Source organism: Enhydra lutris, unplaced genomic scaffold (assembly GCF_002288905.1).
Source record: "Enhydra lutris kenyoni isolate GAN:26980312 unplaced genomic scaffold, ASM228890v2 scaffoldscaffold2, whole genome shotgun sequence".
NCBI classification, from domain to species: Eukaryota; Metazoa; Chordata; class Mammalia; order Carnivora; family Mustelidae; genus Enhydra; species Enhydra lutris.
The window spans coordinates 37,734,381-37,749,462 of NW_019154086.1; the positions used below are offsets into that span (position 1 = coordinate 37,734,381).

Below are 15,082 nucleotides of genomic sequence, written 5' to 3' on the forward strand. Positions count from 1 at the left end.
AATATCCATTCTAGAAGCAAATCTCTATGGGATTTCCCAAAATCATGAAATCAGACCATGGAAAACCCAGGCCTCCTCTACAAAACATGATGTTCCCACCAACTATTTCACCAATAAAATTCTACCTAAGAATTAGAAAAATTGTGACCCAGGTGTTCTGAATACAAATGTTGTTTCTTTTTTTTTAAAGGTTTTATTTATTTATTTGACAGAGAGAGATCACAAGTAGGCAGAGAGGCAGGCAGAGAGAGGGGGGAAGCAGGCTCCCTGCTGAGCAGAGAGCCCCACGTGGGGCTCGATCCCAGGACTCTGAGACCATGACCCGAGCCAAAGGCAGAGGCTTAACCCACTGAGCCACCCAGGCGCCCCTGAATACAAATGTTTTTAAAGAAAATCATTTCTAATTTTAATTACTAACCTCCCTCCCCAACCCTTTTTTTTAAACAGATTCTTCGGATTTTTTTTTTTTTTTTTTTTTTTAAACAGAGTCATCCTTACTTCCCCTCAAGATGACAAACAGTTCTATCTTCTGCCCAGTTTACAGAGATCTGGAGCCATTCACATATTTTTTTTATTTAGTTTTCCTTGTTGGAATTATTGGAAGTGGTTTTGCAACCTGGGCTTTCGTACAGAACAAAAATCACAGGTGTGTAAGCATATACTTAATTAACCTGCTTACGGCTGATTTCCTGCTGACTCTGGCATTACCAGTGAAAATCGTTGTTGACTTGGGTGTGGCACCCTGGAAGCTGAAGATTTTCCACTGCCAAGTGACAGCCTGCCTCATCTACATTAATATGTACTTGTCAATTATTTTCTTAGCATTTGTCAGCATTGATCACTGTCTTCAATTGACATACAGCTCCAAGATTTATCGGATCCAAGAACCTGGATTTGCCAAAATGATATCTACCGTGGTGTGGCTAATGGTCCTTCTTATAACAGTGCCCAACATGATGATTCCCATCAGAGACATCGAGGAGAAGCCAAATGTGGGATGCATGGAATTCAAAAGGGAGTTTGGCAGAAACTGGCATTTGCTGACAAATTTCGTATGTGTAGCAATATTTTTAAATTTCTCAGCCATCATTTTAATATCTAACTGCCTTGTAATTCGACAACTCTACAGAAACAAAGACAATGAAAATTATCAGTATGTGAAAAAAGCCCTCATCAACATTCTTTTAGTGACTACCGGCTACATCATATGTTTTGTTCCATATCACATTGTCCGAATCCCATACACCCTGAGCCAGACAGAGGTGATATCTGATTGCCCAACCAGGATTTCACTCTTTAAAGCCAAAGAGGCCACACTGCTCCTTGCTGTGTCGAACCTGTGTTTTGATCCTATCCTGTACTATCATCTCTCAAAAGCATTCCGCTTTACAGTCACCAAGACCTTTGCTTCATCTAAGGAGACCAAGTCTCCAAAAGAAAAATCAAATGGTGAAAACAACGCGTAAAATATGGGATTTTTCATGTTATCACTTCCTGCCTCGGTGGACAACAGGTACCAGGAAAGAGAGAAAAGAGCCTAAGTAAGAGACACATGCGTGGCCTGGTTACTGAGAAACTTGTCTAAATGTAAGCTAAGCAGTACTCTTGTGGTTGTTAATGGTCCTAAGCCCAAGTATTTGCATAAAAAAACTAAAAGATCCTGTTGAACCAACGTAAAACCATGTATTATCCTTGAAATCTCAAAGAGTTTTAGGACAAGCTCAGAGGCATTCATGAAGTATTCATTTAAATACCAGGTAACTGACTTCTTGATAGAAATATGCAAAATAATCTCCCTGTAAGGTGCAGAAAGCCCTTCAGCAACACAATTTAAATAAAACCGTTTAGATCATACCAAAAAAGTCCAGCTGATCTTCCCATGAAACCACCTGTGCCCGATTTATTTTTAATCCATCATTTCAAAGATGGTAACCTTTTAGCTCACTACTCCAATTTTTAATATCTAGTTGTTTTGTGACACAGCAACTAAACCTATTCACTTCTGAAGAGGCTTGGAAATACATGAGTAGTGTTTAATGTACTTTATACACTTATATTCTATCAGGTTTATAAAGACTTTCCACCCTAAGTAATGACAAATCCAGTGATTTCTTGTTTTGTAGTAACATGAAATAGACCCTACAGAATTTTCAAGCAAGTTGTTAAACTGCACTGACTGCTGAAACTACTGTTTTGGAACTAGAAACTCACATCAAAGGTATGGAAAAACACCACCAGTCAAATGGACTTAAAATAGACATGCCAGATACACACAGCAAGACGTTGTAGGGAACACAACACATGCTGGGCTGACTGGCACCATGTCTGAGTCTGACCCCACATGGGGCCTCCAGTTTAAAGAAGGTGTGACTCCAGCTCTCAGGGTCACAACCCTCAGATCTAATTCTCTCTACAGCCAGTAATGCAGAAAGGACTCAACGGATGATATAAAATATAAGACTTATTTAGGAAAAAGAAAATTGAAAAGTTTAGATAACCATACTTGAGACTTTGGGGGTGGGGGGGGTTTCATTTCAATAGCAAAAGTCTGTTTTGCAACAAGTGGTAATACGTTTGCATTAGCGGCAGTGATTAAGAAATGGTGTTCCCGGCAGCCTCTTGAGCTCACGCCCACGCTCATGTTTCACGAGTACTTTTCACTTTAATAAATTTTCCCATTTGTGTAAAAAAATAAAAAATAAGAAAGAAAGAGTGTTCCTGGAAACTAACAAAACAAGTTTGATTCCAGAGTCATTTTTAGTCCTGTACTGAGAATTATTTTCTGAAGCTTGAACCCAAGACAATTCCAGTGTACAATTTCATATCCCCTAGTTTGAAGAGCGTAAATGCACCAAATGAGAAAATGCACCAAAATAAGTGTCTATCACACTTCCACCATGGTGAGCCCTGGACAAAGTCTAGCTAGCTAGTGGTCATGACAGGAACTCCCCTTCAGCTTTATGTCTCTGCCCCAGGGTGTAAAGGGCACAGCTACGCCACAGCTATGCTGCAGAAATGCCAGCCCACTAGAACTTGTGCTTGCTGATGGTCTGCTGCCTGGCAGATCAAGACATGATTCATATCAGCATACATGAAACTACTAGTTTCTTTTCCTGAATCTTTTGGTCAAGTCCCTATTAGTCTCTCTCCTTGGTCTTCACCTACTAGAGCTACATCTTTAAGACAGGAAATGGGGGTGGGAGGGAACAATTTGTTTTTTTTATCATATTCTTATATTCTTCTCACATTCATGCGTAATAAGTAAGTCAAATTTTCTCTCTTTATTAAGGAAGAGGACCAGACTCTCTACAGCATTCCTAATGTCAATGTTACATTAGTAACATTACTGATGATTTATTCTAAATGACACAGTAAAGGGAGGCCTAAGGCAACTGATGATAGAAGGCTATGAAAAAATTGTATCCTGCAACATCAATTTTCTAGCAGTTGCTTTATGACTGCATTACAGTTATGTCATAATCCATCATGAGAGACTTAATCACTGGAAATCATTCATGTTCCTTCCTCCAAGGAGGGGGCAGTCTTTAGAATGTTACATGCTGGGAATGACTGCATGGCCAAGGATTACATAAACAATAGAAGAAAGATGTCCGTGCTTGGGTAGTGCCCTAAACCAAGACATATGGAAGAGGAAAGCCAGCAAAGCCCTGCCTATCCAAGAGAGGAATACAAAATCCTCAACCAATTCAACCACATTCAACATTTTGCCTATTTATTACCTCTCTCCTTTTTATTTAAATTAACTTTTTATTTTGGAATACTTTAAAATTTACAGAAAAGGTACACAGATAGTACAGCAAGTTCCATTATACCTTTCATTCAGTTTCCGCTAATGTTAATGCCTTACATCACCGTGATACATTTGCCAAAAATAGGAAATTAACATTGGTGCATTAAGTGTTAACTGAACTCCAGACTTCAAATCCTGCCTCCCCCCACTTTTGATGCCAACTATTTTAAGACCAATCCCAGACATTGCAATAGTTCATCCATAAATTCTTCAGGACACATCTCTAAAATATCAGGCTATCCTTTCTGTTGCCCTAAATGCATGGTGAGATTATTCCATTATGTTGGAAATGAGTGATGTGTACAGGTGATGAGCAGAAAGAATTGTGGCAACTTTTGACATAGCCCTGGACACAGAAAAACTGGCACCAAAAAGAAGATTCTTAGTTGTTATAAAGAAAATAAGTGTCAAAAAAAATTTTAAATTTTGAAAAGTTCCAAAATAACAGAAATTAAAAATTAAGAAAATATTTAGTTTGCAGAGCAAAACTCCTCAAAGATATTCAGAAGACAACATTATATATACCTCACAATTACACTGCTGTTAAAATAATACTAATATGGGGAGGGTATGTGCTATGGTGAGTGCTGTGAAGTGTGTAAACCTGGCGATTCACAGACCTGTACCCCTGGGGATAAAAATATATTATATGTTTTTAAAAATAATAATAATAATAATAATAATAATAATAGTGTGCAACGAAAAAAATGGCTCATTAAAATTTCTTAAAATCCCAAGAAAAAAGATAGTAAACCTAAAATTATAAACACATTTACAGATTTGGGTCCAATTTTCATTAATATCAAAAAACCAATCTCGTTTCCTTTCAGTAAAAATCACATCACTCCTTATGAGTCAAACACTACATTTCCCAGTAAATATCTCTCATATGCTGCTCAATTCTTATATTCATCAGATTGAAATCCAAGTCCATGTCATATGCAACCTCCTCTATGAAGCCTTAACCATCTTCTCAATCAAATGCTCTCTCTCTCCCCTCCAGTATTTATTCTTTGAGAGTGGAAGACACCCAGGCATATCAAACAGTTCACCTTCCAGTGGGCAGTTGGGTTTTTACTAAATTATTGCTTGTGTTTTAGTGCATATCATTTCACATGTGTCTCCCTCCTATCTTATTCATCTTTCCTGTGTCCCAAAATTCTCATTCATCTGCATAACACCAAGTACCTGCCACAATACAGTGCACATAAAAGACACTCAGTAAATGAGTGTAAAATGGAAGTGGGAAAATACATTTAGACGTCATTTGCAGTCACTCAAATGCTCTTGAGAAAAGGATACTAATCTAGAAAATTCCGTTAATTCTAGCTAGCCAGTAGCATCACATCACAAATTTGAACTACAACTATACATATGCTATATGATCATAATTATAACAAAAGAAGCAGTGAATGAAAAACTCACCTGCTTTCATATGTATTACTCAGGCAAGTAGTAGAAGAGTCGTGGTTAATGATCATAAAATGAAACAATCAAGGCTGTCAACTGACTGAAGCCGTGACTTACCAGAGGTATGGGGAAATGTGTTGCATACTGCAGGTGTCGCAGGAGGTCATAATTAGATGGAAAAATTAGCTCCCTGGGTTTTTCTCTCTTAAGCAACTTCTCACCATTAACCGACATTCTTCTGCCCAAGGAAGGGTTGGCATTCTCACAGGATTCTCCAGGCATGGGAGAAAAAATCTAAGTCATGTAAAACAAATGTTGGAGATTGTAAATGAAAGAGAGCAACACCAAAACACAGCACTACATACCAGAACTCCAAATACACAAGACACTCCTACACTATCTCTTCCCTCTTTAAGCACTGAGAAAATAAAGAGAAAAAAGAAACTGTGTTAATCTCCACAAAATTCATATACAGATTAGTAGGAAACTGTCAACATAATCTCCTAACTTGAAGATGAGAAAATGACAAACACACTCATAAGAATTATGCAAAGCTACACTTCCCCAAGGACCAGAAACAACATCAGACTCATAGGTTAAGTGTTTTCTCATAGGGTTACATTTCCTACAAAAACATAAACACAGAAATCATTAACAAAACTAATGAGTACCAGATATAAAAGTTTTAATCAGTATTCCAAACAATATGTTTTTTATAAAGCACCTCACTGAGAACCATAAGGAGGAAATTATTATAACTATATGGAAATAAAGTAGAGAAAGTATAACAAGTCCAGATCCAGGAAAGCTACATACATAGCAAATCAACACAGACTGTCATGATCAAACTATTCATGTATTCCTGAGAGATGATGATCTCAAATGAGCAAAAGAGTCACAGAGAGTCAATTAGGAGGACAGGGGTGTTCTAATCTACAAAGGAGACAATGCAGCCAAAACTAAGGATGAACTGAAATGAGACAATTGCACAAGATGAGTCACTGTACCCTAGCAAGGAATATGGCAGGATCACATTTACATCGGTACAAAGGTCATTCCAGTACATGGGGCAAGGAACAGAAGGACGGAGACAAGCTGGGATAGGGGTGGGGAAGAGGGGGTTAAAAGTCAATAAGAATTTGAAGGTTGAACCTACTGGAAATTCCGAACCAAAGTCAGTTTTAAAGTCATTCTTGTCTACTTCATCAAAAATATTAGTAGTTCCTGAGTCAATGCCCATATGCGCCATTATAGTCTGTTCCTGATGATTGCCAGAGAAAGAAAATGACACTGTAAATTTTGTAGTTCATTAAAAACCTGAAGCTAAAATATGACAGTGATATTTTTAACCACCCTAGGTCTTTTCTCTCCCTAGTAACTATTTTTCCCAAAAAAAGAGAAGTTTTAAGACGTGCACTTGCTTTAAAAAGTTACATTCTTTATCCTCATCAGATTTACCTTTCAAGATACTTCAAGGAAAGAGCCCACAAACTTAAGACACTAAAAACAAACTGGCCATAATGTCCCTCCTTTAGGGTATTCCCAGTCACGTGCTCACAAACTTTTCCTAAAAAATCTGAGAGTGTACCTAAGATATAAGAAAACTCGATATCCAAGAATAGAAAGGAAGAAACAGAAATGTAAAAGAAACATAAACAGGTAAACTAACTTTGGTTTTTAGCCTTTTATAACTTCTAGTGTAGGCAAATTTGGAAACAACAGTATTTGTATTAAGGAAGGAATTTTTTAAATTCCTGCACCATTTGATCACCAAATCTTAAGAACACGAACTATGAATACACACATGTAATTCTAATACCAGGTCTTTCAATTACAAGGATAACCAGTGTTTTAAAAATATCATCACAGCATATGCTTAAGCGCTCACAAAACCATCATGAGGCTTGATTTTTAAGGAACCTCCACAATCTCTCACCATTTTCCACTCTTTTCTCTTTACCACCTCCATGTTTTCTGCCTTGAAAACTCCTTTAAGTATATGGAACAATGTCCAAAACACCAGAAATTGGCATTAAATTATAGTCATAGTATGGAATAATTTCACATTTTAGAGTTTTCAATTAATTGAAATGAAAATATGATATGTTATGATCAAAACAGGATGTCCCATTTTGTAGGAAAGACAGAAGCAATGGATGAACTGGGGAAAAGATGTTCCTTAGAAAGGGACTTTAGGCCAAAATCAGTCTGATTTTAAGGCACAATGTTAAAGAAAAACTGGAAATTAGAAATACATAAAATTGGAAGCATATAATTCCTGTCCAGTAAAAAAATGTTATGTACTGTCAAATCTTTAATAGTTTTAGAGTATTCAAAAGAAAATTCTGGAATATATATATATTCCATATGTTTTCTTCATAAGTGAGGAACAGAGATAAATGAGTTCTTTAACAGGAGAATACAATTAAAATGCAATCACCCTTCCACCACCAAAGGATCCTCTCAAAGGGGTTTCCCCAGCTGAGTTGTTTTCAGGGCTGGGGCACCACTCCCAGGGCCATACCTCCATTTTCATGTCATGGTCCTTTGGGTAGTGTTCATCCACATTCTCTCCAGCTGGCGACCGTGGTCGGGTCGAGGCGGTGACTGACAAGTCTCCTCGAGATATGAGGGTGCACATGTATGCATCATGAGAGAAGACATCGTGTCGGATGAACTCACAGAAGAGCAGCACCAGATTCACAAATTCCACCTTTTCACATTCACTGTTTGGATCCGCTGTAAAGAAAAAGATCAACAATTCAGTCCCCTTGATATAGTAGGAAAAAAACAACAAACAGGAAGGCTTAACATGGGGCACCCAGGTGGTTCAGTGGGTTAAGCAACTGCCTTCAGCTCAGGTTATGATCTCAGGGTCCTGGGACGGAGCCCCACCTTGGGCTTCCTGCTGGGAGCGGGGGTTGGAGGGAGGGTCTGCTTCTCCCCCTGCCCTTCCCCGCCAAAGTCCCCACTCATGCTCTCTCTCAAATTTTTTAAAAAGCAAATCTTAAAAAAAAAAAAAAAGCTTAATATTTTCATTTTTTTCTTACATAATAGAAGAGTTAGTAGAAAATTTACTATGAAACCGAAGCTTTTTGTGCATTATGGGCACATGGGTTTTGATCGTCCCTTTGGACTTGAAAAACAGTATCCAGTGTGTTAAGGACAACTTCCAGTTTAAAGATAGTGGTCCCTGGCAAATGAGTAACCACTTAAGTAATAACATAAACACAAAGTTTCAGGTAAGGAAGAAAAAAAGGGGGGGGGGAACCAAACTGCTTTCCTCTGGTTTTACTAGTAAAACAGCTCAAGACTGTTTTCACAGCTTGAGAGTGTCCGTATATTTCTAAGGTGTATGTGTGTACCTTTCAAAGGACACTTCACAATAAAACAATCCAAAAGGTCCTTGAAAATACTAGTGCACAGGATCCACTAAAAAAAAAAAGAGGGAAGAGGGGCGCCTGGGTGGCTCAGCAGGTTAAAGCCTTTGCCTTCGGCTCAGGTCATGATCCCAGGGTCCTGGGATAGAGCCCCACATCAGGCTCTCTGCTCAGCAGGGAGCCTGCTTCCCTTCCTCTCTCTGCCTGCCTCTCTGCCTGCCTGTGATCTCTGTCTGTCAAATAAATAAATAAAATCTTAAAAAAAAAAAAAAGAGGGAAGATGGAAGACACAGAGATGGAGCTCTGCGGTCTTTCCCAGTTGACAGCCAGTCCGTTAACTCATATCATGACTTTCAATACTGCCTCTGCTCTCTGAAACTTTGCACCCTTGAGAGGTTAAAAAATGTTAAGAGCCACCCTCTGAGGCTCGGGCCCTGGTACCATCCTGCTCACAAACACCAATAGAGACAAACAGATGGATCCAGGGAATATTAAGCTCCTTCCCTAACACTGAAGCCTTGGCGGTTGCTGCTGTCCGCTAAAGTCAGTGACACACAGTGTCTACATGGAGAAGTAACACCGCTCTCTCTCTTCTGGATCCCCCAGAACAAGCAGAGGCAGACAGGAGGAAGAGCTTCCCAAAGAACAAACAGGAGTGAGGACAGGCTGAGGAACAGCAAGGGCAAATGTGTATCCGTCCCCTCCGGAAATGCAAGAGAAGTTGGAGCAGCTGACTTCCACTCCTGACCATCTATTTTCTACCCCCTAGGATCTCTTCCGTCCTGCATTTTTCTGCTTTCTCTTCCATGTTTCACAACAGCTGCCTACCTTGCCACCACCAGTGTGTCTCCAGCTCTCCCCCAGCCCAGAACAGCCATGGAGCCACTTCAAGAACCTCACTCCCAAGCACCATTCAACCCAAAACAAGGGCCTTCTCAGAGGAATCGGGAGCAGTACTATTTCCCGCTGCTTTACCTCATTCTTCACAACAACCTGTCCCTCCCGCCCCCTCCATGCATTTTCTCCCCTTTCTATCACTTTTCACTTTATGCCATCTTTCTGTTGTTTCAGCACTACCTACCTGAAGACTTGCCCTGCTGCACTTTGTCACATGAAAGCCTCAGAAAAAGATCAAGACGGCTAAGCACACATAAATGAATCTTTCAAGTGTCAATTTACAGTATAAACCCACTGGTCTTATAACACCCAAACCCTCGACTCCCCACAAACAATAGAAAAAGAGACAGAAGAACGGGAGAATGAAAGAACATCCCAGAGAGTACAGGCAAGCAGCCAGCCGCCTGCACAAACTGTTTCCTTACATCAAGGACCTGGTTATAAAGTACTTTGTTTGATTTTTCCTTTTCTTATCAGCAGTTAGAAAAGGAAAAAATTTTGAAAAGAGTGCAAAAGACAACCCGGGGCAGCAGCTCTTCCTTTCCTGCCCACGGGTCCTGTCCCCGTGCTTTAATAAACCACCATTTTGCACCAAAAAAAAAAAAAAAGAAAAAAGAAAAAAGAAAACAGTGCAAAAAGAGAAAATTCCTAATCACAATAGTGATTAGACAATGAAACATCAGAGGACCTTAGCTCCTCTCTTTTGGTAAGAAAGAGCTAGAACGGGAAAACTATACCACCAAATATTAGAGAATGAGGTGACTTATTTTTACATTTTTAAAACTCTGGAGATTTTGAAGTCTTTGCAGCTCACTTAATTTTAAAATTGCATAGAAATCTCCATTAAAATCATGCGACAAAATTTTGCTCAGTAAAATATACATTACATTCAGCACCAAGAACTCTTGATTAAGACACAAGAAAGGAAGAAAAAGAAGAATTAGCTCCAATCTTTATTTAGGATCTAGAAGCAAAGAACTTTACTTACATAATGAGGGGGCCTGTGTATCTAAAAATCTTAATAGAACATTCTGGAAAACAGGCAAACTAGATCCAGCAAGAGAGGCTGAAGAAATGGACTCTTTCTCATCCAATACCTCTGATTCACCACATCTCTAAGATTAAAAATAAGCACAGTTAATTACAGACGGCAATGTAGCCATGGTAGGTCATGAATTTGTTAGTTTTTTATTAACATTTAAATTCTCAGAAAAAAAACATGCAAAATTAATTGAGATTTCTGTACTTGAGGGCTATGCATCATAGGTAAATATAATTTCTGAAAGTTAGGGGAAACTACCCCAGAACAAATCAAATGATTTCAAAGGACACCCTTAAAAAACATTATTCATGTAAATTATAAACTCTGCACCACATTATAACTGTCCACTGAATATACAGCATAGTATAATAAACTACTCATTGTCCCTATGCAAAATTGCTAAAAATAATTTGAAGTTTTCTTCATTTTTAAATAGCTCATGCTCAACTATATACTTCCCCTGAGAAATTTTTGGGCATGTTATTACTGAGTTTGACTTTTTTGTGTGTTTGTTTTTGCTAGGTTAGTGTACTTACAACTGTGTGCAAGGGGTGTTGGGAAGTATGTTGTCAAATAAGAAAGTGAACATAATTCCTCTGATAAGATTCCTTAACTCCTCACACTTCACCGGTTAAGATCTCTTAGAACCTGAGGAATCTCCACAGTTCATGAAACACAGAACTAGAGAAGCTGCATTTAAGACAGTACTAGGAGATCAAAAAAGAAACAATTCAAAAGCAATCAGGGTGCGCCTGAGTGGCTCAGTGGGTTAAAGCCTCTGCCTTCGGCTCAGGTCTTGATCCCAAGGTCCTGGGATCGAGCCCCGCATCGCGCTCTCTGCTCAGCGGGGAGCCTGCTTCCTCCTCTCTCTCTGCCTGCCTCTCTGCCTACTTGTGATCTCAGAGTGTCAAATAAATAAATAAAATCTTAAAAAAAAAAAAAAAGCAATCAGAACCCTGTTCTCTATTCCTTCTCATATCCCTTTGCTCTTCCCATTTTTATTACTATTCTTTAATATTAATATATTATTACATTAAGATATTAATTCCCTAATCCATCCTCTCTTTACGAAGGTCAAATTTTGAAAATGGTGATGTTGAACAGCAATCAATTATCTTAAATACCTCTGAGAGAATATTTTTTTAGATGTGAATATTTACACTTATTAAAATAAAAAATTACAGGGCGCCTGGGTGGCTCAGTGGGTTAAAGCCTCTGCCTTCAGCTCAGGTCATGATCTCAGGGTTCTGGGATGGAGCCCCACATCGGGCTCTCTGCTCAGCAGGGAGCCTGCTTCTCCCTCCCTCTCTGTCTGCCTCTCTGCCTACTTATGATCTCTGTCTGTCAAATAAATAAATAAAATCTTAAAACTAAATAAATAAATAAAAAATTATAAAGTCATCAGTGTGAGACTCTTCCAAAAATGACTGTGTTTCTAGAACACACTGGAAGAAGGGATGCCCATGAGACACAACAACCCAGAAGGAGCAACTAAATTTGAGAATTTCAACTTTGGTTACTAAAGTTTAACCACTGCAATTCACAGTAGAATAGTCTATCTATTCATAGAAAAAAAAAATCAATGAAACATCTTTCCTAATCTGCACATTGTAAAATGGGTCATGTGTTTCACACCTTACTTAACCCAGAATCTTCAAGCCCCAATTTGAACAATGTGATCCTTTTTATTTGGTGAATAGTACTTTCCCAACAGTTGAGAGTGATGTCTATGGATATATTCTTTCTATTTCATTTTTTAAGAGCTTCACAGGAAAGAGTATTATTAGTAAGAGAGAACCAGCTAAGTTGTTATCCATTCATACAACATTTTCTGAGCACCAGCTATGTACTGAACACTATTTTGGGTGCCAAAGACACAACACTGAACAAGGTGGGCAAGGTCCCTGCTGTCAAGCTTACATTCTAGAGGGTGGTAGGCAGGCATTAAACAATAAGCCAACAGGAGAGTAAAACAGAGAAAGAATGACTGAAGGGTGGGTGATGGAGGATCTTCCTGGGGAGGTGACCCATGTTGAGCTAGAAATGCTAGAAAGCCACACTGCCTAAACTAGCAATGGCAGAAAGGAACTGGCCATGGGAAGACTGGGGAGCAGTGTGCCACCCAGTAGGAACAGCAAGCCCCAGGTCCCAAGGCAGAAGCTGGTTTGGCGTGCCGGAGGCCCAGGAGGGCCAAGGAGGCTGCAGCTATGCCCCAGGGGAGAAATAATAAGGCAGGAGGAAAAGGCAGGCCAGGGAGGCCCATACAAGGCTCTGTGGACACAATAAGGAGCCATTAGGAGTCGGCATAAGGGGAAAACGTGATCTGCTTGCCATTTGAAAAGATGGCTGTGGCTGCTGTGAGGAGCAAGGTGGCAGGCAAGTGAGGGAGCAGAGAGGAGAGGGCTCTGCAGCAGTCTGGGTGAGGAGGAGATGGCAGGCCGCTCACACCACCCACAGCCTTTCTCCTGGCCAGCCCTCCCGATCTTATGGGCAGATAAGGGGGCTGGCTTAATAATTTTCCCTTCAACAAAAGCTAGAGTTTATCAAGCTAACTTTGTTTTTCTCCTTTTTAATCCACTTCCAAGGGCCAGAATACAATCATAAAACTAATACAAATTGGTATCTGTAATCTCAAAATCAGAACTACCTCAAGAAAATATTTCCAGGGTGCCTGGGTGGCTTAGTTGGTTAAGCGTCTGCCTTCGGCTCAGGTCTCGGCTCAGGTCATGATCTCAGGGTCCTGGGATTGAGCCCCACATCGGGCTCCCTGCTCACTGGGAAGCCTCCTTCTCTCTCTATCCTCCCCACCCCTGCTTGCGTTCCCCCCTCACTGTCTCTCTGTCAAATAAAGAAATAAATCTTAAAGAAAAGCAAATATTTCCAGATTCACTATATTATGTAGCTTTAAAATTCAAAAAAGTTGTATAATATATACATTTCCGTGTGTGTGTGTGTGTGTGTTGTGTGTATTCATATGTATATAATACAAAATGTATATATGTGCCTGTGTGTCTCAACTTCATTTGGGAGAGGTCCTTGTTCTAAATCAGATGTTAGGGGCGCCTGTGGCTCAGTCATTAGGCATCTGCCTTCAGCTCAGTCGTGATCCCAGGGTCCTAGGATCGAGTCCCATGTCAGGCTCCCTGGCTCAGCAAGGAGCCTGCTTCTCCCTCTCCCTCTGTCATGCCCCATGCTCGTGCTCACTCTCGCTCTGTCAAATAAATAATATCTTTTTAATAAATGAATCAGATGTTAAAGTTTTATTTTAAAAGATACAATTTTAAATTAGTCCAGAATATAAATTATTGGCTTCGTCAACTGAGAGGGATCCTATATGTGAATTTGTGATTCTCCTTATGTGAATTTGTCCTTACGTGAATTTGTATATTCTCCCTTTTTTCCATGAAGACAGGAAAAAAAAAAATAGCATATGGATAAGAAAAAAGATTCCTCTCCAAAACAGTTATTTTTACATGATGGCGTTCCATCCAGAAAGAAAACTGAACCTACCTCTGCCTCAATTTCCGCCTGCCTCTTCTCCAGGAGCTTCGCCACAGCTATGGCCCTGTGCTTGCCCGACCGCTTGCAGCTCACCGCCCACTCACACAGCAGGGTCACCACAGCTTCGTCATTGGGGGCGACCTACAGTCAAGAGAAAGGGGGACCAGCCATGTCAAGTGAAGCGTTCGCCCAATGATGGGAAGCAAGCAACGGACTTTGTAATGCTTTTAGAGCTTTAAGATTTCTTATATTTTATTATAGGCATTCTAGAAAATGTTCCCAAATGCCTTTTAACTGAAGTATAAAGAGCAACACTTAAGTGACAAGGAAGGAAATCACTTACTGGAATAGCTCACTCTGTGACTGTTTCAAGGGAATTAGAGTCTCCAATCTCCTTGTATATGTCTTTCATTTATACAGAATTATCACAGAGCCCCACTGATTTTCCAGAACTCAGCATCAAAAGCCAAGAGGAAGGGAAACTGAGCACTGAATATCCAGAAGAGCTGTTCCCAACTCCAAGCACTCACTCCACTGTTGGCCCCCTTGCACCCAGAGCCTCACTTACTACCTAATCCGAACATGCCCGGTCAACAAGCCACCCACTCCAACAAGGAACAGAAAAGAACTGGAGGGGAGGCTGGAAAGCCGGCCAGACCCTCGCTGCATCAGAAACAACAAACAGGAGAAATGACAACCAAACATCAGAAACAAAAATTAAAAGAAGACACAGCAGAGGACAGTATATCCTGGGTCTGCGCGGGGCTCAGCACTGTTCCCGGAACTATGAGCTGTGGTTGCCATGGCCCAGAAATGGGTACCACAGACTAAAGATCAGAGGGGTCCAAGAAAGGTCACAGGAACCCAAGTGACATGAATGTGGGACACGTAGGTGGAGTTAGGTCAGAAGAGGAATCATCCTTTTACGTAACCTCACCTTTCCTCTTAGAGGGTGCAAGCCAAGCAATGTAACATCACCTGCCAGCGTTTACTATTTGTCCGTCTTTATAAACACTGCACCGCAAGAGCTGGAGAATCACA

At 40.1% G+C, this 15,082-nt stretch overlaps 2 protein-coding genes across 2 annotated transcripts in view; one reads left to right on the top strand and one right to left on the bottom strand.

Moving 5' to 3' along the window:
* LOC111146123 (mediator complex subunit 12 like) overlaps window positions 1–15,082 on the bottom strand; it is a 314,971-nt gene that overhangs the window by 208,175 nt on the left and 91,714 nt on the right. Inside the window, exons 11-15 of the mRNA XM_022501526.1 lie at window positions 14,051–14,182; window positions 10,487–10,613; window positions 7,746–7,960; window positions 6,378–6,482; window positions 5,339–5,515 (exon numbers count right to left, since the gene is read on the bottom strand). Coding sequence (XP_022357234.1) covers window positions 5,339–5,515; window positions 6,378–6,482; window positions 7,746–7,960; window positions 10,487–10,613; window positions 14,051–14,182 — 756 coding nt within the window. The remainder of the gene's footprint in view (window positions 1–5,338; window positions 5,516–6,377; window positions 6,483–7,745; window positions 7,961–10,486; window positions 10,614–14,050; window positions 14,183–15,082) is intronic.
* Window positions 510–2,700, top strand: LOC111148964 (G protein-coupled receptor 171). The gene has a single exon (XM_022505814.1). The coding sequence runs from the start codon at window positions 510–512 to the stop codon at window positions 1,464–1,466; it is 957 nt and encodes a 318-aa protein (XP_022361522.1). The 3' UTR covers window positions 1,467–2,700.